This window comes from Leuresthes tenuis, unplaced genomic scaffold (genome assembly GCF_036924035.1).
Source record: "Leuresthes tenuis unplaced genomic scaffold, fLeuTen1.0.hap1 SCAF_6, whole genome shotgun sequence".
Classification (NCBI taxonomy): Eukaryota; Metazoa; Chordata; class Actinopteri; order Atheriniformes; family Atherinopsidae; genus Leuresthes; species Leuresthes tenuis.
This window is the reverse complement of record NW_027325360.1, coordinates 17,846,130-17,870,745: the sequence shown is the minus strand read 5'-3', so window position 1 is coordinate 17,870,745 and position 24,616 is coordinate 17,846,130. Positions and strand designations below refer to the sequence as shown.

General features: G+C 41.1%; 1 protein-coding gene across 2 annotated transcripts in view; it reads left to right on the top strand.

Moving 5' to 3' along the window:
• Positions 1-24,616, top strand: part of sgsm1a (small G protein signaling modulator 1a) — a 29,903-nt gene that overhangs the window by 1,892 nt on the left and 3,395 nt on the right. Inside the window, exons 3-23 of one of the 2 annotated variants that reach the window (XM_072387971.1) lie at positions 4,613-4,688; positions 12,318-12,480; positions 12,748-12,900; positions 12,992-13,059; positions 13,680-13,825; positions 14,249-14,386; positions 14,595-14,719; positions 15,310-15,377; positions 15,527-15,690; positions 15,970-16,105; positions 16,852-16,981; positions 17,425-17,489; positions 17,609-17,754; positions 19,303-19,431; positions 19,535-19,717; positions 20,065-20,136; positions 20,319-21,557; positions 21,791-21,915; positions 23,266-23,348; positions 23,482-23,591; positions 23,710-23,806. In XM_072387971.1, the coding sequence (XP_072244072.1) occupies positions 4,613-4,688; positions 12,318-12,480; positions 12,748-12,900; positions 12,992-13,059; positions 13,680-13,825; positions 14,249-14,386; positions 14,595-14,719; positions 15,310-15,377; positions 15,527-15,690; positions 15,970-16,105; positions 16,852-16,981; positions 17,425-17,489; positions 17,609-17,754; positions 19,303-19,431; positions 19,535-19,717; positions 20,065-20,136; positions 20,319-21,557; positions 21,791-21,915; positions 23,266-23,348; positions 23,482-23,591; positions 23,710-23,806 (3,616 nt within the window). The remainder of the gene's footprint in view (positions 1-4,612; positions 4,689-12,317; positions 12,481-12,747; positions 12,901-12,991; positions 13,060-13,679; positions 13,826-14,248; positions 14,387-14,594; positions 14,720-15,309; positions 15,378-15,526; positions 15,691-15,969; positions 16,106-16,851; positions 16,982-17,424; positions 17,490-17,608; positions 17,755-19,302; positions 19,432-19,534; positions 19,718-20,064; positions 20,137-20,318; positions 21,558-21,790; positions 21,916-23,265; positions 23,349-23,481; positions 23,592-23,709; positions 23,807-24,616) is intronic. The other variant, XM_072387972.1, reaches the window with a different exon arrangement.

The window sequence follows — 24,616 nt, the reverse complement described above, 5'->3', positions numbered from 1 at the left end:
TTACTCTATTGTGTTTCCGTTGTCCTTCAGAGATGTTTATTTAATGATTGAGGTTTTTCTAATTTAACTCTGTTTGTTCCAGGAATGTTTTCTCGATATCACGTACGGCTCTCTCTAAACATTTGCAATAAACACATTTGTTCCCGGCAGCTCTCCAGTCTAACCTAAGCTCTCCAACAGCTCTTGCTAAAAGTAAATAGAAATATACCAGTTTGAGTGGACTACATTTCCCATTTTCTTTTGTTATATTTATGGGTTTTTTTTCTCTTCTGAAACTGCCTCATAAATGACAAGATTTTACTCCAACAAAGTAAACAAAGCATACCTATCACATCCTGGTTCTTTCAAAAGGCTTTGATCTTCTTCTGCTTCCTGTTTGCGGTCTTGTCATGGGTACCATACCCTTCCCACGATTAAAACCTCCCTCTGTGTTACATATACGTCCTCGCTGAGGTTCATTCTCAATGTCTCTTTCTCAATGTTTACTTTTTCTAAGCACCAAGTGCAGACAGGTTGAGTCTGTGGATGGATCAGCAATGTAGTCTGTCAGTGTGAGAGCCCACTTTTATCTTGACTCCTTGTAAAGATCAGCATAAATTTATGTTTCTTGAGACATTTTTGTTTAACTACTGTTCATTTGAAAAAATACATCCTATGCACATTGCTGCCTTCTCATTGTGCTATCATTAAAATCAGGCAATATTTGAAAAAGCATTGACTATTTTCTTGTTTAGACAAGATGAAATTGTCAGCAATGGGAGGTTCTCTTTTGTTTTCATATGATCATAATTGCTGATATATTTATGTTGCTTTAAATTAAAAATAGTCTTGTTTTCTACCATATCTCTATGGGTTTTTGATTAATATCAGTGTTGGTTGTACCATATGGTCTCTATGCTGTGTGTTTACGCTCTCTCCCTGTCCAGCTGGTTTTATGCCATCAGTCTGCTCAGACATACCTGGATGTGGGCCATTATCCAGTGAGCCAAGCATGTCTGTGACAACAGAATTACCTTCTGCCGCAAAATTGGTTTGAATGAGAACTCCTATTTGCCTCAGCTTTAATGCAGAGCCCTCTATCTGTCTGTAATGCTTTGTCGTGCTCTGATCTTGCTCATGGCGGTGCCTCTTTGAATAACACGCAAGCACACAAACACAATTGCACACCTGTGTTTGCTAAAGGACGCACATAAAGAAAGAACACCACCATTTTTTTCCCCCTCTTGTTCTTCAAAATGTGGACTACCGTCCATTGGTTTCATTCTTTGTTTTAAATTTAATGGGGATTTTCTTTTTCCTGTTGATGTTTTGATGGACAAAATGAATGCATGTCTGATTCCTTAATTCCACAGCTCAGGGAAATCATCAGGTATAACTGTCTTCATCGAGGCTGATAGTGATAATTACTCTGGATCTGTTCTACTGTTTTTGACCTATAGGTGAATGCATTCGTAATGAGGTTTTGGAATGGATAAAATAGGATTACATGGATATGCTGCGAGAGGTGCATTGCTGCTACACCACTTTTAATCAAACTCGGCCTCCCTGTGTTGTCTTGTTTGCTGATCAAATGCTTAATGAGCAAGACGACCTTGTATAAGGGATGGATTTAAGCTAAACATCAGGTGTCATGTAAAGTTATTTCATGGTAAGAATTAAAGTTCAGATCACAATGGGGAGAAATAAGTCCCCAGGGTACTCTTCAAGTAGGGGTTTTCAACATCTGGGCAACTTGATCTGCGTGCATCATATTTTTATGAATAACAGATTGATTGTTTTTTTTTCAGTGTATGCGCCTTTCATCTGTTGCTGGCTACAGAGATGATGAATAACAGTGGGCGGATATTAGTTGATGAGGCTTTGTGTCTGACTCTTACTTCTTGGCTCTGTTGTAAGACTCGATTGGAGTGCTTAGTAGATCTTTTATCATTGTGCTTGTTGCCTTCAAGTCGCTGTAGTTAGAGCAGATTCATCAGGCTCGGCTGCAATACAGATATTTAATGACCCGAATCACTTTAACTGCAAATTTCAGTAAAAAACATATTTTGGTTGGCTTATCATTCGATGCGCCTACAGCCAGTAGTCACGCCTTGGTATCTTTTTGCCCTACTCACACAACTTGAACACACTAAGGCGCGACTGTATGACATGTGAAGTGATTTAAGCAAACGTTGTAAGTAACTGTAATTATGGAGCTGCAATCATTTGTTTGTTTCAGAGATGAATAAATGTTTCTTTGTGCATCTCTTTGGCGTAAGTGATCCATGGTGAGAATCGTGACGTCTCCATAGAAACCTGCTGGTTGCCTGTGCTGAGACACTTACCAGATATATTCCTCAGAGGGCTGATCAGTAGCCCAGATGAAAGACACGAGGAAACACAAGTGAGCAAATCAATCGGCTTTCTGTATGTCAGAAAGTGTAGGTGTACTCGGGAAGAAAATAACTCCCCTGTGTTTATATTTATGAATACATGCGTTTATAAAAGTCTCCTGAGCAGAGCTAGGTGAGCATGTCATCAGACTTAAGCTGTCTCCATTAAGATGGCAGCACGAATCCTTTCTGTTGACGCAGAAGAAAACCACACCACTGCAGCTGTTTAATGACTGCTCTCTAATTGGTAAACGTTTCTTTTAACATGTATGAAAAACTTCAGGGTGCAAGATTCTGGAAACATTTATTTCCCAAGTATTTCAAACTAAAGATTAGAAATGGGATTCGCTCCTGATCCTGGATTACCAGTGCAGGCAGCGCTCAGTGGGCACATATTCCTCAGCACACAGAAAACTGTTAAAAATCTTTGATTTCATAATGCTTTAGTATGAGTTTGATGAGGTTCCTTGTGCTCTGAATATCCAAACGCATACATTCACATTTGATATAAATATCTGTTTGCCAACCCCAGTTTTCAAGAAAGGTTTATAATACAGTGATATCGGGATATCACGTTGTCAGTGAAGGAAAGCCATTAAGTCCCTCACGTGCAGTTTTGAACTCATTTTAATCTATTAAATTGTCTCCATTTGATGCTGGCTTGTGGATATTTCATTTTAGATTTTTGAAAATACTTTTTTACACAGCTACTACTAATTCGACCTCCATTAAACATAATAATATGAGCAAAACAAGTGCTCTGAGAGGCCGGCTAATCACCTGACTCTGTACTTTTAAAATATTTTTTAAACATTTGTCTCAGCTTAATTTCAGTTTTGAATACTTTTTGATTTAAAAAGGTTACATTTGACTGAAATATGACTGATTTATCAAGTTACACCATGAGTCACCCAACTGTTAAAGCTTTCCCAATAGCTGATGCCCTCTCCAAATGATGTGGCACAACTTCTCTATCAGCACCTGCATCAAAGCTCATGAGCTAGGGCAGCATCCCAGTTATACAATAGGCTTTCATCTGTATTCTTGTTCAACATGCTCTTAATGTTCACATTTTTAAAGTTCCAGTGAGTAACATTTTGGGCAATCTCTTGCCAAAATCTAATATTGTCAGACATTTTGCTGCTTCATGAAAACCAAACTGACACCAGAGGGATCACATCAATGTTTAAATTGGAAAAAGGAGTAAAACAGAGCAGGGTGGAGATCAGCCGTTGGAGCTCAGAGGTCATACATGAGGATTTAGTTAGCTTATGACTGTGGGAGTGAGGACAAGTTGTCTTGCTCTCATATTACACACCTTCTCTGGGCTGTTTGCAAATTAAGATTCAGGTTAGATTTAGGTTTAGGCTAAGAAATTTGGTTCAGGCTTTGATAATAAGTTGTGATGCTTATGAAGCTATAAAGAACATGTCATATCAATAGAAGTCCTCACAAAGACAGCTATGCATATAGCCAACGTGTGTCTGTGTATGTGGGTGTGAGCATGAGGGTGTTTATGTGTGTACACGGTGACCCTGGCAGTGAAATGTGGTCACTGTGGACAGACTCATTTCAGCAGGAAATTACAGCTATCTGTGGAGCTGTGTCCGGAGGCTGCACGGAAGTTCCCCATGCAGATTGCAGAGTGGTGCCCACTCAGGGGGATGTCTCCATAGTCACCGGAGGGATTGATGCACCAGTCATCTTAACTAATGGTCTGTAGCAGTTGTTGGGTCAGCTGGGAGGAGGACACATTGCCGTAACAACAAAGCCAAACTAATGAGCGCTACCTTGTGAGCTTGAGTATCTGACCTCGTTCATATTTTTGAAAATAACTTATGAAAAGCATTACATCAGCGTCTGACGCAACAGAATCAGCTACTTTCGCTGAGGATTTTTATTTTTATGTACGTGCTCCCCTCCCTCTACCCCTAAATGTTCCATCTCCATTTCCCACTGGTCCTAGGGTTAAGAACTAGTGACTCACCCACCAGCTAAACATAAAGTCTTAATTTCTTATAATTTTTCCTTCCCTTAACTTCTAAACTCATTGAGAGCTCTGCTCTCTCTTTTCCAATTTTTGTTTTTCCTCACACAGACATGCATCTGATTTATGAATTCCCTTGTTTATTCCTTTGTCACACTGACAAATCCTCGCCAGCAAGCCCCTCGCAGACTGTTTGTAGCACTTGTGGCATATTAATGAATGACTCATCCCATATCTGCTGTATCTTTGACAGGTGAAGCAGATTATGGAGGAAGCTGTCACCAGGAAATTTGTTCACGAAGACAGCAGCCACATTGTGTCCTTTTGTGGTGAGTACTTAGAAATCACAAAGCTTTGGTTCATTTGTACCCTTTATTTGATCATGTGGACCCCACATTCTGTCCCTATAAGAAGTCCAGGTTCTAACTGAAACCTGGTTTGCGTTAGAGAAAATATTCATTCATTCATTCATTTTCTATACCCACTTATTCCAATTCAGGGTCACTGTGGGGGGTGGGGGGGCACTCGTGATTGAATTGATCATTTCAACAGATTTTCAGTTATCTATGTAACCTTTGTCAGGACTTATCTCACACAAAAGACACCTGCTTACATCTAACATATCATTTATTGGTAATACAGAGTGTAATATAAGCCATCGAGCTACAGTTTTTTCATGTTCCTAAAACCATTTCTTAACTATATTTGCATAGTTATTCTATTGCTCCATTGCTTCCCTGGCATGTCATGTATTGTCTGTAGTGGAGAGGGCTCCAAATAGAATGAGTGTTCTGAAGGACCAGCAGCTACACAGCAAGCTTTGTGTGTTCTGACTCTTTTCCGTCATGGTTTGCATAGTTGCTTTCAGCCATTAGGGCTACGAGCTCTTCTGAGAGATTAAGTCACATGGCAACCATCACCATCACCAAAGAGCCTTGGTCATTAGTTCACCAGTTGTCTGTCCTTGTATCACAGCATCCCAGCATCCCAGCATCACGCCAACAGAATTTTTGTCATGAAGATGCTCTGGTCCAGCTGTCGCTGTTTGACCCTTTTCACCCTCAAGGCAGCCCACTACTTCTTAAAGTCACAAAAGTGTAATTAGACAATCAGTGTTGTTTAAGGCACCTGTCAGCGGTTTTAATTTTGTGTATGTGTGTAGCAAGCACAATAGAATTTAACCACCTCAAAAATAAAAAGTTACCTCTAGTGCTGTGGCTAGCTCCTTTTTCTTGAGGAAAAGCAAAACCTTATTGTGCCAAATGGTTATGTAATCTACATTAATATATAAAGCTTAGTAAAAATTAATAAAAACTTCAATTTTATCCTAACTAAAGGACTCTTCCGTCAACCTTTTACGTCTAACCTTTACATCAGTATGTTATTGGTCACTCATTAACTTAGCTCAGAAAGGAAAAGACTCAAATGATAGAAAGGAGTTATAAATTTAACAGGATCAGCATAAGTAAAAGTCTTGTGTCTTGACCCAGCCCATTGAGTTGCAGAATAAAATGGAGACTGAGACATCAGTTTTTGAAAAAATAAACTATAAAAAAAATCAAAATAATAGGTGAACCGTTCCAGATACATGTATGGTTGGATGAAGCAGCACGAGTGGAGATGGAGACCTTCACAGGTTTAGTTCACGCACCACCCAAACACGCTCTTACACTGTCACTGAAAGGCTACCTCTTTTTAAGCATGTAGTTAATCCATGAACTGCTACAGAATTATATCGAAATACTAACTGGTGGTAGTTGGTCAGGGTTGATGCGAGTTTTGAGGCTTCATCATGCGGATAAAGATAACTACAATCATTTTTGACTAACAGAGACAAGCGTCGAGTTGCTCATCTGTTTTATTAGTATTCATAAGAGTCTTTGTCCAACAGCTTTGCTGCATTTGTTTTAAAAAAAAAAAATAGATAAAATAACAGAGCAGGAAGCTGAGATTTCAGCTGCTTCGTTAAAATACTGTTCGATAGAAAAATAACACATCTTAAGCTAAATAATTCACCAAATGTTATTGCTATCACAGTGATAGATCGCAGTATGATTACTGTGAGAAACACCCAGCCCACATACATATATTTTTTACACTGTCTCAGACCAGAGCTGTAATCAGGAACCAGATATATTTGTGGATTTCACTGTGAATAAGGTGACTCCGCTTGCACAAAATGTCACGTTTTATTAGGTGAATGCCTCATGTGCAAGACTTTTTAAGTCATATGATGGGACTCTTGAATTTGAAAGGCATTCAAATCTGAGAAAACACTTCAATCGTGTAAACAAGTGAAGAGCAACAAAACCTCCTCCTGACATAAACTCTGTTTAACATGTGGCGAAATAATGCAAATAATTGAGCACTTGTCAGGGTACTGCTGTGTAAATGTGTGCAGAGAGATGCACCAAGGAAAATATGGAGAAACTGTCAGGTCTCTATAGGCCAGTCTGCTCTTTATTGCTGTTGAAATGCAATTGCACAATTGGATTACAAGAAATTGATGTGCCAGTGGGCGAAATCGCTAAGTTTCGTTTAGAAGATTGACAAAGATACAATAAAGTCTGTATAAGTCAAAGCCATGGTTTCCCCAGCTGGCAAACCAAGTTACGAAACATTCCAGTGTGTTAAGAAAACGAAAGTAAGTCAAAGGTAACATACTACCATCAAGATTATGTTGAATACATAATCACACACAATTATGTTTTTTCTGGGTAATTAAATAAGATCCCCACATAATGATGTCCAAATTTAGCCTGTTTGGAGGCCACTCTGTGTAAATGATTTGCAACACTACACGAAAACCTATTAAACTAGCGTAAGTCAATTATGTTTAACATCCTTCCCATCCAATAATCAGCTTACCCCAAATCTATTTTAGGGGTTTTATTTCCCTCTTTGAGGGAGATGAAAGTAATTTACTGATGTTGAGCCCAGTATGGCTGTAAAGTCCCCTTTTACACATTTGAATGTTGTGTGCCTTTGGTGCGCTCTCTGCGTGTCCATTACTGCTTTCATGTTGGCATGTCAACATATTTCTGGGGCTGTGGGGTTGGCGTTATCTTTTGGATCAAGGCATATCTTTCTAGTACTGCTATGATGTGTCCCAGTGGACACATCATAGCAGTTTAGGATGAACCTTTCATGTTTTTGTTTTGTTGTCAGCCAGCTTCCTCCTCCTCTTGACTTCCCCTGTGATCCTTATATTGGCTCTTGCTCTGCACTATTTCAGTGGTGGTCTGTTCAGAAATGAGAGTGAAGGCTGAGGGAGGAGCTCAGTTACTTCACTAGGGAGCCATTAACCACCACCATCAAGGCTGCTTTGATGAGCTGCCTGGTGTGAGTCTGAACGTAATGTAGAAACTGTGCAGAGTCAAAGCAACACTGTTTACTGAGTAAAAAGGCAGTAACAAAGTAGCTGAAGAAAACTGAAAAACCTTGTTTTTTTTGTCGCAGTTTACTGTTAAAACCTTTTTTACATCCAGGATTTACTTCCCTCTAACTCTTTGAATTAAAACACTCGCTCTTTACAGTATAACGATAGTAACAGGTCAAAACATTGCTTATTTGATAACACTGTGCAGATTTCTATCACGTCATACAAAGGTTGCCATTAGAAATATATCCAGAAGCTGAAAAGTTCTCTCCTTGCTGAGAGAGTAAATTGGAAATTTGAAGATTTGTGACTGACTTTACAGTTTTGAGTGTCCAAGGACTTATTATATATCCACTATGGGATTAACATTCAGGTCAAGTTGTATGTTGTGTTTATGCTTGCAAGACATTTTTACAAGTTTAAGTTAACCTAAACAAATCCACCAAAGCCAATGCCATATTTTGCAATTTTAAAGGACTGACACAGTTTCCCAAAGTCTTAATTAAATTCAGTATAATTCAGTAATAATCTATGAATCCCTGAGAGGAAAATAGTTTCAGCAGTATAAATTAATGTTGTGGATATGTTGTTGCTGCAGATAAATAACTAGACTGAATAAGACTGAAAGTAAAACTAACTTCTTCTGAGTTAACTGTGGTTTAAATCTTCTGAGGTAACCATGAATTGATGATGTCACACACGTCATCAGCAGGTAACACAAATGAACTTTCTGTGTCTACAGTCTTTGTCTGCCAGTGTAGTCTTAAAGCCGGGTAGAGAGGGGTAGTTGATCCTGTAGCCATCGGTGAAATAAATAATACTGCTTCCCTAATATTCCCAGCTTGTCCATTTTATCTGCCAGTGATCCCACATTTCTCTTGACGATCAAGGGAAGAAATGTTTTAAGCTTCCTCACCCCTCCTCTTCACTTTGTTCCTGCTCTGCATCCTCGACGTCTCCTCTTCAACTCATCTGGATTTGGGGTCTTATTCTAGATATTACTTAAGCTTTGGAAAACTTCATCAGCTCACAAGCAAACAACCTTTCCATGGTAACTTATCATAACAGATGTTAAAAAGTACCACATTTACAGGCAAGAATCATTCTACCAGCACAGCATCCAAACAAGTGTAGAAACGTGCCCCAAGAGTTAATTTGTCACAGAAAACAACTCATTAGAAAATCTCAAGAAGATGCAAAAAAAAGACACAATATGTCCCGAGCTACTGCGGCAGGGTGTCACTCCGGAAGGTTTTCAGTGAAATGTCTGTGATGTGCTTCGGTCAAAATAACTCAGAAAGACACTGCTGCAACTCATTTTTCATCCATCAATTTACACCTCTCTGCTAGCGATTAATGTTAGGGTGTGAAATGACCCACTGAGCTCAACTCTGCCCATCTTTTCCTCAGGGTCTGCCTCTTTTTGGGATCTGTTGTCGGAGCACATTATTACAGTTTGAGAGAAAATACAAAAAATAGCCTGAGAGCTTATATAACACACTAAACTAATAGAAACACACCTATTTTCATACTTACATTATTTCCCTTGTCTGCAGCTGGACCTGGTAGGCTACCGATCCCTCCTTTAGAGAAAGTTTCAACTCTCTATGAGCTTTAGACTTCACTGTTGCTCCACTTTTCCTAGAAGCTAATATTAAAAACTGTTGCTTTTATGATCAATATTTCATCAACGTTTGTTTTTGTTACGGTTTTTGCTATTATTGTTTTGATGGTACTTTCAGTCACAAATGGGAAAATTTCATATTTCAACTGGCAAAAAGTTGAAGTGGGTCATTTCTTTGTTCACTTATGGGAACTATTTAAGTAATGATGACATTTGATGTTCATAGCAAAGGCAAAAAGCAATATTAAAAGAGTTTCAGTCTCCCACTTCTGAGGTGCAGCGATCGCAGCATCATCTGAAGCTGAAGTGAGGCAGAGATACAGTGGGAGGAGGCTGGATGAGCTTGTACCCAAGCTTCCCCTGCAAAAGTTTGAGTTGGGAGTGATTTCAGACACCCAAATATAAGCTGTCAAGCACACAATAAAGTGATTTTTCTTTGATATGTGTCCTTTAAACAAAGTACCATGGCTCTGTAAGATCAAATGTAAACTGGAATGGATTTAAAATTTAATGGATTTCTTTCTTTGGTTGTGCTTCATGGAATTTTTCCTGGTAGCTTTTGTGCAATTCTGCAAATAGACTCTCTGATGAACAGATATAGAAACCTCAAAATTGCTCCGCCTTTACTCTTGACTTGGTTAAGGAACTATTGAGAATACAGCAATGACTCATCATCATAACTGCAGGGTGCAGAGGAGAGGGTGTTATGCTCAGAGCTCGTTTTGTTCTGTTACGGAGGACGCCGCATGGATGAAAGGCCTTGGATGATGGGCTAAAATGGTTTAAGTGACAGATTCTGGAGACTCTTACTCACCTTTTCCCTCAAAATATCCCTGAATGTCCTGATTTCTTTTAGCGTCACCCACATTAGTTAATTGTCAGTTTTCATTGCAGTTCTTAATTGAACAAGACAAAAAAATGATTTAATACTCTGTAGATTTCACCATGACTGTTAAGCCCTCTGATTGACTAGTGGCTTGTCCAGGATGTACTCAGCCTCTTGCCCTTCGACAGCAGAGAAATGCTCCAGGCCCCTGGGACCCTGCATGGGATAAAGCGGGTACAGACAACGGATGCCTATATGACCGTGTAGCTTAAGGCCTGCACAGCAGTCACCACAGTGGATGCCACACACGCTCTCTACCATCCCCACCTCACCTACACCCATCCACCTCCTTCACTAATCGTCATTAATGTAATCAGGAGAAACAGCTGTATCATGGTCTTTTATGACACACACTTATAGATACTTAGATATTGTGTTTGAGAGCCTTCAGATTTATATAAAAAATCAAATCAATGTACATTTTGTAACTCATTCGTTTGGCTGTCGAGTGATCCTTTCTGGACTATCTATAAGATCTTGTGGTGGTGTCTTTGTTGCTATTGTGAGTGAGATGTTGGTCAGCTGCATGACGGTGACAGCAGTCTCTCATGCTCTCAGTTGCTCCAGATGGAGGATAATTAGACACTTTATGTCATTAGCTGTTGTCACCAGGTGCGACTCGATAGATCACGTATTCTGTGCACACAATGCACATGTTCTGTGTAACACATTTAACTGCCACTTGTGGTTTATTGTTATAGTTGTGTGATTTAAGTTCATTTTTGGAAAAATGTTGACTTTCCTGTCCAAAAATGTAAAAACGTGGGGTTTTTGTTGCACTTCTACTGATGCTCTTGGTCATTTTCATTTCACTCCAGTGTCAGAGACTGTGACAGAGAATTTTCTGTATAGTATGTTAAACGGGAGGTAGCTTTGAAAGGTGGCGAGGTTTATGACTTTCGTTCTTTGCATTTTGCCATCTGAGACCACATGTGGGAGATGTTGTCAGAGCAAAGAGCGCTTACTTTATTTCGAGACCTTTTACTGCGGTGCTCTGTTCTGACATTTACCTTCTTGCTCTTTAATGGTATGAAACGAGAAGCTAAAACATGCAGGAGGGGAGGAGGGAGGAAAGAAATGATGAGAGAAGGAGCTATATATTTTTTTTTTTCTTTGTTTGTTTGTTTTAGAAAGAGCAACAGATTGAAGGGAAAAAAATAAGTTGTTTGTGACGCTCACGAGTCATAGCTGCCCCTCCCTGCTGCTCATCTCTCTCAGAGCTTGATCGCACCATCAACAGGGGTTGCCATGACAACCCCTGCCTTCACTCTGACCCTATGTGAACAGAGCCACAGGATTAGACCTGACAGAGGATTCAAATGTCAACACAGCTCCAGGCACTTTCACATAGCCCTGAGAGGAAGGCAGGGTGTCTGGTCTTTGCCACAGTCAACTAATGTGTGTCAACATGTCATCGACTCGAGTGTCCAGTACTGCTTACTGCTTATATGATTAAGTGGATATTCGAATAGATGGAAAAGGATAGAAACTCTCTCGATAGAGAAAGCAACAATCGGAAATTTCCCGTGGACATATTTGAACGGCTTGATTTTTGTACCTGAAAGAGCTATAGCTGTTTCCCATTAAAGCATGTTCTGCACAACAGTCTCAACATGTGCAGAGATGTGCTCAGCTAAAAGGAGGATATGATGAAATACCCAACTCACCTTGCATGTTATGCATTGTTATCATTGTATGTGTAGAGCAGTGTTGAAAGCGTGTCACTTATCTTGGTGGAATATCTGAAACTTAGCTGAAATGAGTGTATGACATGCTATATGTAAGAAAATATTTGACGACAAATCTGCTTTATTAGTACATATTTGTTGCCTGTGTCACAATTAAATGATATCTCAGATTAGCAGTTGGCATCTTTAAGCTTGCTGTTTTGGTTGTACAGCCATAGCAGCATATGTTGTGTAAGAATTTGGTAGTATTCCCCAGCAGGCGGTTAAGAACCAAACAAAGCTAATTGGAGGGAGAATACTGTTGTCGCTTACCGTTCTTAAGCTAAACCTGAGTTCAGAGCATGTGTTCATTTTTCCAACCTCATATTTGTGTCCACACAGCTGCAGTGGAGGCATGCGTTCTGCATGGGTTAAAACGGCGAGCAGCTGGCTTTCTGCGTAGCAACAAGATAGCAGCACTCTTCATGAAAGTGGGAAAAAGCTTCCCCCCAGCTGAGGAGATGTGCAGAAAGGCCCAGGAGCTCGAGCAGATCATCGAGACAAAGTGAGACGCATACATCACAGCCGGTTCTTTCACGTCGTATCAGACTTCAAAGCCTGGTTGATCATCCCAACAATGGAAACAAATTGCTTTCTGTGTGAAGGGCTGTTTTGCCTTTTCATGAAAAAGCTTGTAAATAATTCATGTGAATGGGCTTTTTGGAAACATGAATCATTATTGCTGTTAGCTTGTTGCAGATGCTGTCTGAGGAATTTTTAATACATATACCAGTACCTTTTCTTTTTTTTTGTTGTTTCTTTCCTTCTGCAGGCGAAGTCAAAGCTTGCAAAGTCAGGACAGCCTTCGTAAAATGCCGCGACTCCCCAGCCTCAACCCCCAAGGAGTGAAGAACCTGTGGATCCGGACCGCTCTGTTTGACAAAGTGCTGGACAAGATTGTCCTCTACTTAGTGGAGAACAGTAGGTGTGTTGAGAGGACAAATGACGCTCTGTTAAACTGTGTTGCAAGGTGTCTGTTCTGCTTCAAAATCTCCCTTTTCATAATTGTCTTCCAGTAAATACTACGAAAAAGAAGCTTTTCTAATGGACCCTGTAGATGGACCTATCCTTGCGTCATTGCTAGGTAATAGTATGTGACACTGTAAGCAGTTGTGTGATTAACTATAGTCTAATATCATTTCCTACATAGTGGTTTTCATGAAAATATAACACCATCATGTGGAAGCATGTAGAGAAGAACAAGGACATTATGATATCCTATTTTTCCTTATAGAATTCAAAACGACCTTTTCATCTTAGTGGAATGTGTACTGAAAGTGAGTTCCCTGCTTATGGCAGGCCCAGTTTTTTTTTTAGCTTTTACTCTTGACAAGAACAATAGAATTACTGAACGAAATGCATCAGACAAGCAGTATAAGTCCAATGCAATGAGAAGGACATGACGTTTTACCTGTTTCCCAGTGATGAATGAGACAGTTTTTTCCACAGTACCAAAGTCAGAGGCCCTGCTGACGAGCACAGCTGCCTACCCCAGCAAGTACCTCTGTCAAATGGATTGCGAATTACATTTCTTTACAATTTTTTTGGTCTTGAATCATTGGGTAGATTATTTGAGGCCTTTTATTGGACATCTAAAAAAAATCGACCTTTAGTTTAAAAAATGCACTTAGAAACATTATGTTTAAGATAATCTGAAGCTGATTGCATTGGCTCTGTCTTAACTGTGCTGCTGCCCTGTGACAGTCGGACCTTGTGCTTTGGAGTACACAAAGATGAAGACGGCTGATCATTTCTGGACAGACCCGTCTGCTGATGAGTTGGTGCAAAGACATCGTATCCATAGTGGCCACTGCAGACAGGATTCTCCCACCAAGAGGCCTGCACTGTGTGTGAGTGTGAAATCTGGCCATGAAGAGTTAGCCTCAATTTTTCATTTTTTTATTTTATCCCTTGTGTATGCTTTTACTCTGATAGATTAGCTCGCATGCACTGGCAGACATTCTCATCTGAGATGCATTAAGTAAAGCACACTGCGTCCCAGGAGAGAGAACAGTGTGTATCTTAGACCTTCTCTTTAGTTCAGTTGGCATGTTGTCAACAAGACAGGTCAACTTGGCCTGTTTTACACACAACAATGCTCTTTACGGATGTGTGGACATGGGCTCCGTGTGCGTGTGTGTTACCAGCTAAACGAGACTGGCGTTTGGCATCAGGAACTAGTGTGGCTGCACTGGTGCACATGAATGAACGAGCGAGTGTTATTCATCAGTGTTTTTATCAGGTGTGATGTTGCTTGTGTCTGTGCCATGCAGATCCAGAAGCGACACTCCAGCAGCAGCATGGATGAACGCCCCTCCCCCTCACCATCGGCCCGTGAATATGTGGAGTCGCTGCATCAAAACAACAGGGCGACGCTGCTGTTCGGCAAGAACAACGTGCTTGTGCAGCCGGTAACTGTCTGAGTCCTCGTCAGGACGACCCAAGGAATACCTCATAACATGTTAACCTGGATGCAGCATCTTTATGTCCTATACATCTCAGAACAGCTGTCACATATTCCAGTCATATTTTCTCTCAAACTAACTAGACTACATGCTTAAAAGCATATCCTCACTTCTTTCTTTCAATAAAAAAAATCTGTCCTGGTGGTTGTCTCAGAGGGATGACATGGAGGCCATCCCAGGTTACCTCTCTCTGCACCAGACTGCTGACATCATGACGCTGAAGTGGACACCCAATCAACTTATGAATGGCTCTGTTGGAGACTTGGACTATGAACACAGGTGAAAAATTACCCACACGCAACTGAGTCACTATGATTATGGTGAATGTGCCTAAAAAGCCTGCATCTGATGATATTAATCGTCACTCTCATCCCAAGATAAATTAACATGTAAAGTGGCTCCACAAAGTCACGCAAGCTTTGTTTCTTTTTTTCTTGTTCACTGAGCCATTTGAGTAACACTCGAGTGTTACTGAATAATGCAGTGTGTTTGTCTGTTGCTCAGGGGCTCAGTGCACTGAATAAATGCTGCTGATCTGATGAGGCCTATTTTCAGCACACCAGTGCCCAACAGATGGTTTATTTACTGAGACCCTGTCAGACATCTCTCAAACTAGCAAACCATGTTATGTTCTAGTGTCTGCGCATGGTTTCTCTCCATGAAATCAATTTTAGGCAACTGCGCCTTCTTTTTATTGTGCCCGCTGTCAAGTGCTCTCTTATTAGGCAAAAAATGTATCTCTCTACAAATCTTTACTCTGATTTTACATAAAAATTTCCACTGGATTTTTTTATTTAGTATTTTAATGTCCAAAGACTAGACTAGGGTTGCAGCTTTAATAACTACTTATTTAATTTGCTGTTTTTCAGCGTATACTGGGACTATGCTATGACAATCCCTTTGGAGGAGATAGTTTACTTGCACTGTCATCAACAAGGTAAAAAGCCTTTACTTCATACCTCAGTGTTGACTCAGAATTTTGACAGTTTCTGTCCTGTTTTGAAATCAGGTGCAATTAGACCCAGTAAAATGGAGTAATGAACAATTAGATAAAGAAATCACCACCCATACATCTATCTCCTCCAGTGGACAGTGGGGGAACAGTGGTGCTGGTCAGTCAGGATGGGATCCAGCGACCTCCGCTCCGCTTCCCCAGAGGAGGCCATTTGCTCCAGTTCCTTTCCTGCCTGGAAAACGGCCTGCTTCCTCATGGCCAACTAGACCCTCCACTCTGGTCCCAGAGGGGAAAGGTCGGCACATTTTTTTAGTCACAGTGCAAACATATAGCATGTATTCTACCAGAATATATCACCTCAATGGTAAGTCAGCTTTTTTTGGACTTTGAAATTAGTCCATTTGCCTCATTGCTATATTATGCAGAGTGACAGAGATGAATGTGTCTCTCTTAGCGCCACCACACCATAGGTGTCTTTTTGGCCATACATATTCAGACATGATCAATTGGCTTACTCACACAACCATCTCAACATGAGGGTGACATAACTGGGCTTTTTTTTTTTTTTGAGCAGGGGAAGGTGTTTCCTAAACTCAGGAAGAGGGTACCATTGGGATCTGGATCCCCAGACTCAGTCTCAGACAAAGAGGAGGACGAGGCTGCAGACTATGTCTTCCGCATCATCTTTCCAAACAGCCAGTCAGAGTTTGGTGGGTTTCTTTCCTGAGAAGCAATTTTACATGAGCAGTGCCCAGCAAGCCTCTCCAGATTGTTGCATTTTGATGAAAATGTTGCTCATTGTTTGTTACAGTGATTGTAACCCACCCTCCCCATCTGACTCACTCCCTTAAATGGAGTGGACAATGTTCCTCCAAAACAGGGACCCTGGTTGTTCCCAAGAGGTCCTGCAGCTGCCATGAAGAATTCCCCTCACTCACTGGGAGCAGCTGTAACGCTGTCACACCTCGGCTCGTCTGTCCATCTGTCAGCTTGCCTTAATCGCTTAAATTCCTTACATCTAATATCCTCCTGGCCTGACTTGTGCCTTTGGCAAAGTTTATCGATGTGCTTCGTTATTAAATCCACATTGTCTAACACCTTTCTTACTGCGTCATGATGAAGTAACTTTCTAACAGCCTTTTTACAGCTGATGCGTTGATTGATCAAATATGGTTGCTGAATTGAAAAGGGCTCTTTCTCCATTGATCTCTTTTCTAATAATGCAATAACTATGATGGCTCTATGCTATTTTTCAATTGTGCAGATGCTTTTGTCTTTGCTCTAGCAGGAATAAAGCAAAACAAGTGCTTTAAGCAGGTCACGACTGATCAAAACTCTGCTTGTGCAAAAGATGTTTACCGCTCTGTTTAAGGAGAAGTGCAAATGTAAGAACTCTTGAAAGCCTGGGCAGAATATCACTTAAAGTGATAACGAGGGAGTGTGTTTTTGCGTGCAGTAACTCCTCCAGATCTGATGGATCAGGGAGCCTCGATGTGGCACCCCACTCTCAGGAAGTCGTCGTGTTCCTCCTGCTCTCAGGGCAACTTCTCTGATGGGGCGACACACAAGGGGTGCAACCACGAGAGGTGAGAAACAAACCAATCAAAGATATGATGAACCTCTGAAGGCTCCTAAGATACTCTCTCACCTGGTATCCTCAACAATGCAGAGGAAACTGGAAATGAAAGAATGATACAAAAACCTAGTAACCAACTGAGGATAATTACGTGACATTTAACTCACCCGAATGAGGATGTGTTCGGTGAATAAGGTGATAATCATGGCAGAAAAAAAAACCGCCAGGCTAATTTTCTCTGTATGGCAGCACAATAGTTTATCATTTGAGTAAAGGTCAGACTTAACCCTACAGTAAGCCTTTCATCAGATATAGTGTATAAATCACATGCATGAGACGATTGGTTTAGTGGCAGTTTAATGATAGCTTTATTGCAAAAGAGAGCTTGATATAATTGCAATACCAGTGTTTCCACAACACAAGTAAAATGATATGTGCTGCATCTTTCTGCAGGACTCCTCTGAAGCTGCTGTGCGACAACATGAAATATCAGATCATCTCCAGGGCATTTTATGGCTGTATGTAATTGCTTTTTGATTATCTTTTCACGGTCACAATTAAAACGTGTGACATGCAGTATTATAATGATCACTTGCCATAGCAGCGGGATTAGATAATTAACTGTATCATCAATCAGGGCTGGCGTACTGCCGTCACCTGTCCACTGTGCGTACGCACCTCTCTGCTCTCGTCAATCACACCATCGTGGCGCCTGACGTGCCCTGTGACGCCTACCGAGGGCTCACCGCTGACGTGTGGCAGAGATTCCTCCAGGACTGCACAGTAAGCATCGCTGGTGTCAACGCAAAGTTCACAGTAACTGCTGACAGAACGCTGTCCACACTTTCACACACATGCACCTCAACCACTAGCATCTCTTTCACTTTGTCAGTCTCCTGTCTCAACCACATTCATCCGCTGCTAATCATCCAGCTCACACAGTTGGTCCCACAACAGTGTGCATGAAGCGTGGCTAACGGCTAATGTGAATCTTGATGAGCACATCTGCAGTTAATTTAGATATTAATAATGTTTATGTGGGGTTAATTAGAGTTTGATGGAGTATGAGAAATAGTTCATTTCCAAAGATTTATGTTTTATGCCTTTAGAAATTATATAAATGCAGGCTTTGATCATTCCCGAAAGAGACACTTCACCACTGGCAGCCTGTAACCTGTTGTTTCTACGGACTTATCAATGCATGGGAGGAATTGTCATTCTTAATCAAGGAGTCAAAATACAAAGACTGACTAAAAGGAAGAGATATACTGATAATGAAATTCTGAGGCAGTACCAATACTGACATTAAAGATAACAATTGGCTTCATTAAAGCCACTGTCACACACGAACACTGGAGATGTTCAGGAGAATGTGTGGACAACTTTATTGGGTCTTTTATCCTCAGTTGCTGTTGGGAGGCACATCACAGTGGGAGGCTCTCTGCTGGGAATGTGAGTGGTGGGGGTGGAGGGGAACAGGTGTCTACAGCGCTGTGGAGGCTGCATGTCATGCAGGAATCACGCTGTGGAAATCACTTTGTTTTCTTTGCGACACATTGACAGTATCAGATGAGGCTCTGTCCTGCGTTGGTATGAGTCCTGCAAGTATCCACAATAGCAGGGAGTGAAAGGAAATCAGCATACTGGTCAACAAACTCACCAGCACACTCACACTCACTTATTCAATGGAAGCAAATGCTCCAAAATATTTGCTGACACTTTGGTACACTGGCTCATCCGCTGATGTTTCAGAGATTGTACTTGGGAGCAAGAAGAAGAAGAAGTCTGGAGCGAATACTCTGGACATTTGTGTTCTCACATGCCAAACATCTGTAGAACATTTAGGACTCCAGTGTGTGTGTGTGTGTGTGTGTGTGTGTGTGTGTGTGTGTAAAAAGAGCTTTAAGTATTTCAGCCCTTTATCACCCTCTCTTTGAATTAGTAGAAATACTTTCATACAATTTGATCGAAAAGCCTTATTATAACCATTCACAGCAACAAATGGATAAATAACTGCTTTAAATGACATTTTAACATTTAAACCATTGCCAACTCAATTACTTTTCAAGACCCACATGGTCCAACAAATTATTTTATTCCCCCCAAAGAAAGAGATATGAAAAAAAATTTCAGGCAAAGTCAGTGACACAACCAGCACACACCAGATAATTATTAGCCACTGCCATCAGCTGATGTCATCCTATTTGCTGATAGGCCAGTTGCAGCCAACAAGCTGAATATTGGCTAATGTCAGTGTTAGGCCAGTATGTATGTGCATCTTTACCAAAAGGCAACCACTGACTACATTAAAGGTATGTCTTCCATCCTCAGGCATACAAGGAGCAGGAGCTGCTCCGTCTAGTCTACTTCGGTGGTGTGGAGCCCTCGCTGCGTAAAGAGGTGTGGCCTTTCCTCCTGGGTCATTACACATTTGGAATGGCAGAGATTGAGAGGAAAGAGGTTTGTTTTGTTTTTTTTCCTTTCCCCCGTGACTTTTGCTTTGCTTCAGAGAAATTCTCCTTTTGAATCACTGAGCAACGACATTCCTCACCTTTTACCGCAGGTGGATAAACAAATCCGAGTGTGCTACCAGCAGACCATGAGTGAGTGGCTGGGCTGTGAGGAGATCGTCCGCCAGCGAGAGAAAGAGCAGCACGCTGTCGCACTGGCAAAGTGCTCGTCTGGGGCGAGCATGGACAGTTCCACTCAGAGGATGATCCATCATGATTCCACAGTGAGCAATGAGGTACGCTGTAACACATACAAAAAGGCTAATCACAGTGAAACGTTTACTCTCAGCGTAGCATGACACTACAAGGAAAAGCAACAGTGTACAAGGCCTGTTATTGTTTGGTAGTAAAAGGATTAAAATCATGTTAGACGGTTGCTCCTACAGATTAGGAATAAGCAATGACCAGATGTCATACCGTACATCTTCAGTTCTTTGCAAAGATAATTTGAGGTTGCGTGTATTTGAAGTATCACAAGTGTGGCTGCTGCTTTGGTTTGGACTGCTCTCTTAGTGCAGTGAGCAGAGCACATGATGACATGTATTAAGTAAAATATGATTGTACATTTTTCTCTTGAATGCAGTCCCAGTCCTCCTCGAGCTCAGACAGGCAGAGTCTGGCTCGCCTGCAGAGTGATTCCAGCAGCAGCACTCAGGTATCAAAAAAACATATCCTGTTACAACCTGCAAAACAACTAAATATGACATCTATATGAGTATTCAAAATGCTAATATCTTGATCTTTTACGTCACAAATCTAATTATATAACTCAAGTAATGCATGAAATCTTGACATTTGATCCATTTCTCCTCATTGCTGCATTCTCTCTCCTGTTAGTTCTTTACGTCCTGCCATGCATCCTCCCATCCCTTTCCCTGGAGTAGTCTGCTTCCCTCTGGCTTGTTCTTTCAGGTGTTTGAATCTGTAGAGGAGGTGGAGCAGATTGAGGTGGAAACCAAGAACGAAGAGGCCAAACAGATGCCCAAGATGCCCAATGGAGCTCTGCAGAACGAGACAAGCTCCCCTGACTCTGGACATCCTTCCTCACGAAACTTCTCCATCACCTCTGGCCTGTCGGATGGCTCCTTCAGCACAGAGGACAGCTCTGCACCTGATGCAACGCAGAGATGTGTCGCTGTGCCTCAAGCATCACAGAGCTCTGTCAAAGCCGCCGGGGGAGAGAGTGAAGCTCTAACAGAGAGAATGGACACCCAGGTGATAGGTGTAGAGCAAGATAGAGGGGGGGAAGAGGAGAAAATACTTGATGGTACCAAAATTGCAAAAAAGACAAAGACTGAGGTGAAAGATGAGAACTTGGACGAAAAAGAGACAAGTTTCCCCACTGAAACACAAGAAAGTACTAGGTCAGAAACTGTTCAAATAGAGGGAACCAGTTTTGAAGATAAAAGCCTTGATACAAAAATGAAAGAAATTAAACCTTCACAGTCACTGGAAACAGGAAAAGAAGTGTCTGAAGAGAATACCATGACAGTAACAGCAACGGCCATGCAATTCAAAGGAGAACACGTTGAAGACAATCGTCAAAAAGAAGTGGCGGTTGTTACTGAACGTGCTTCCAAACTTGAAGAAACAAATGTGAAAAAGATTAAAGAAATAGATAAATCGAAGAGTACAGAGGTATTACAGACGCGAGAGAAAGACAAAATATTCAAAGGCCCAGAGGCTCCTGAAGTGGAGAAGAATCTTTTTCTCTCCGCAGACACAACAGTGTCTGAAACAAGAGGAGCCTACTGTTCCTCTCAGAGGGAAAAGGCTCAGATGACCGAGTCCGATGAGTCTCCCTCAGCCATAGAGATGGAGGAGATCCCCAAAGCCAAAGTTTCCATGGTGCCTTGGAGCAGGAAGGGACATTGTGAAACCTTGTCCTCCTTTGAGGACTCGGCCCTTCACATGGAGCTCAGGCAGAAGGAGGGAATTCTCAGTCCAGAGGGCACCGAATCCAACCTGTCGGAGCCGGAGATGGAGAGCCTTTACCCTCCATTTGACTCCACGTCCACATCTGAAAACACAAAGACCGAAGTGGCCTCTGGAGAATCGTCTGGGAGCGCTTACTCTGTATGCATGAAGGTTTTAAAAGATTAAATATGTTTGTGGTTGCGGTTCTCAAACTAGGTCATGACTACCCCCTCACCCCAAAAAGGCAAATGTTGGTAAAAAAGTTGGGGTGGAGGGTTGGGAACTTTTCCTGTTTTCTGAGGGGGCATGTCAGAAAAAGTTTGACAATCATTATTTCATCTTCCGTGGGATCAGCTTTATTATGATTTTGTTATTACTTTTATTTGTTTCAGCAAGAACTTTTAGACTTGTATACACTCAATCTGCACCGTATTGACAAGGACGTTCAGCGCTGTGACAGGAACTACTGGTACTTCACTCCCGCCAACCTGGAGAAGCTGCGCAACATTATGTGCAGGTAAAACGCTGACACCTGCAGGGACATAATGGAATAATAAAATTAAAATCTGTTCATGATTGTTTGAGTTATAATAATACTTCAACTCCTAAATGAAGTTTGTTCATTTTGTTGCATATTTTGTAGGGCCTGGACTTTAACGCGTTACTTAAGATTAATTAATTACACAAAATTAACGCGTTAAAAAAATTAACGGATTTTAATCGCACTTATTTTTGCACCGCAGACCGTTTCTCTCTGGATGAGTTTCAGGCTTACCGATTATACTGGAGCACCAACTAACGTTCATAACTTCAGACAACAACGAATCACAGTGAAAAATAGTTAAACATGAACGAAGAAGCTGTTGAGGCCGCTTTGGTTGGCCCCGTGGATGGGAAATGTTGTTTTAAATAACAGATGATGGGATGGTCGGTAGCGTAGTAGTGGGTTGTGCAAGCGGCCGTGTATAGAGGCTACAGTTCTCGCTGCCTTCGGCCCACGGTTCGAATCCCGCATGGGACGGCCTTTTACTGCGTGTTATTCCCCCTCTCTCTGCTTTCTGTCTCTTTTTATGTGTCCTGTCCATTAAAAGGCATAAAAAAAATAGATACAAAACGGACGGATGAATGGAAGCGTCAATAAGAGCACGGCTGGTTAAGTACCACCTTGACAAAAATAAACAATGTTTTTTTGCTTAAGCTTATGTATTCAGTCATTATTCAATGTTTTACTAAAATCCATGTGAAAAAAATTGCTTCTCACTGTTCTCAGGTCAAATATTTATATGCGATTAAAATGCGATTAATTTTGATTAATTAATTACAAAAGCCTCTAATTAATTAGATTGATTTTTTTAATCGAGTCCCGGTCCTAGTATTTTGTTTTGTTCAGTGGAGCAAATTAGACACTCAGTGTCAGAAATCTGAATGGAAGTTTGGTGATGGTCAGTCTCCATTTAAAAAGACCAAAACAGATAATAAAGTCATAATGTATGAGACAATGGACCTTCTTTGGTTTTAGTTTAAATGCCCAATGTAGGCTAGATATGATGTAATGTTAACAGGTCAAGTTTGGTCTTTGTTTACAAAAATCTTTCTTTTGAATTTCACTCTCATTCTTAGATCTCTTTTTCCCTTTCAGTCTTGGATTAAATGAAGGTGTCATTATTTTTCCCCGTAGTGCAATAACTATGATCCTACTGGTTCAGATGCATATTTACAAGTATGAGAAGCGTGCTCATTAGCTGTAATTTTATACTTCAAACATAGTTGCCTTGATAATTGTTGAATAGATAGTGGAAAAGATATGTGGAAATGCTTCTAAATTTGGAGATGTTGACGCTCCACTCTCTTGGTTGAATATTTACAGCTATATCTGGAAGCACCTTGACATCGGATATGTACAGGGAATGTGTGACCTGCTGGCTCCACTTCTAGTCATTTTGGATGACGGTGAGTCAACTATTCTAGTCGCTATTTCCGTCCCCTTTTCTCTGACATTTGGTGTATTTGTCCAGTTACTGATGGACCAATGGAGGAGAGTTGGTGCGCTCACTTTCTCACTCCAGCTCTGTCCTTATTTTAGAGGCGCTGGCTTTCAGCTGTTTCACTGAACTCATGAAGAGAATGAATCAAAATTTTCCTCACGGAGGGGCGATGGATACTCACTTTGCAAACATGCGTTCTCTCATCCAGGTAACAAAGCACCTGTTTTACACATGGCGTAGCAGTCGCTAAATCTGTTAAGAACTACTAGCACTATCTTTTCTCTTTTTTCTTGTCCTTAATATATCCTGATCTGCTCTCGGTAAAGATCCTGGATTCTGAGCTGTTTGAGCTTATGCACCAAAACGGAGACTACACCCACTTCTACTTCTGCTACCGCTGGTTTCTCCTAGACTTCAAGCGAGGTAGTGATGGCAAAGTGTTACTGTGTTCGTGCATTTTGGGGTATTTTGGGGTTTGCTTTTCAGCTCTGTTTGTGAATGAGATATCAAAATCACTCGGAAACACGAGCAGTCATTAAAACATTCATTTGCATTTTTAGAAATCATTTTGCTGGAGTTTGGGGCCACAGCATAGACTAACACTACAATTCATCATGTTTTATACTAAGGGTTTAACCGCTGATTATCTCAGTACACCCACGTTTTCTGTGGACTTCCTCTCTTAGATTTCAACACATCTGCTTTCCCTCCCGAGCGGACACCTGTTTCCTCGCTTATCTCTCTTCACTGATAGCTCCACAGACTCTCCTCCCACCCAAATTCTTGAGCACTGATACAGTTTTAACTTTGGGATGTTTCCGTTTAAAGTTGGGAACAAAGTTCACATACACTCAGGAGGCAGGCTGACAAGCAGACAAAAGCTTTGCTGCACACAGCTGCTCGAGTGTGTGCATTTGTGAGGACTTTAAATGGTTTTATAAAGGAGGTATGGGACAGACTATTCTAACAAAAGGAGGTGAAGAAGAACATGAAACAAGAAAGCCACGCCTCCAGTATGTGTTTGAGGAATCATTTTATTCCACATCTACCAGTCACTCTTTTTGTGGCATTTATACACTTTAACAAACCGACAGATATCAGGAAAGCCATGAACACGATAAATCCAATGCAGATGTTTCACTTCAATAACAAATAACTGTACAGTCACACATTCAATATCAACCAATCTGAAGTCATGCCGTCCCTCACACATAAATGTATTTTCTTCCCTAC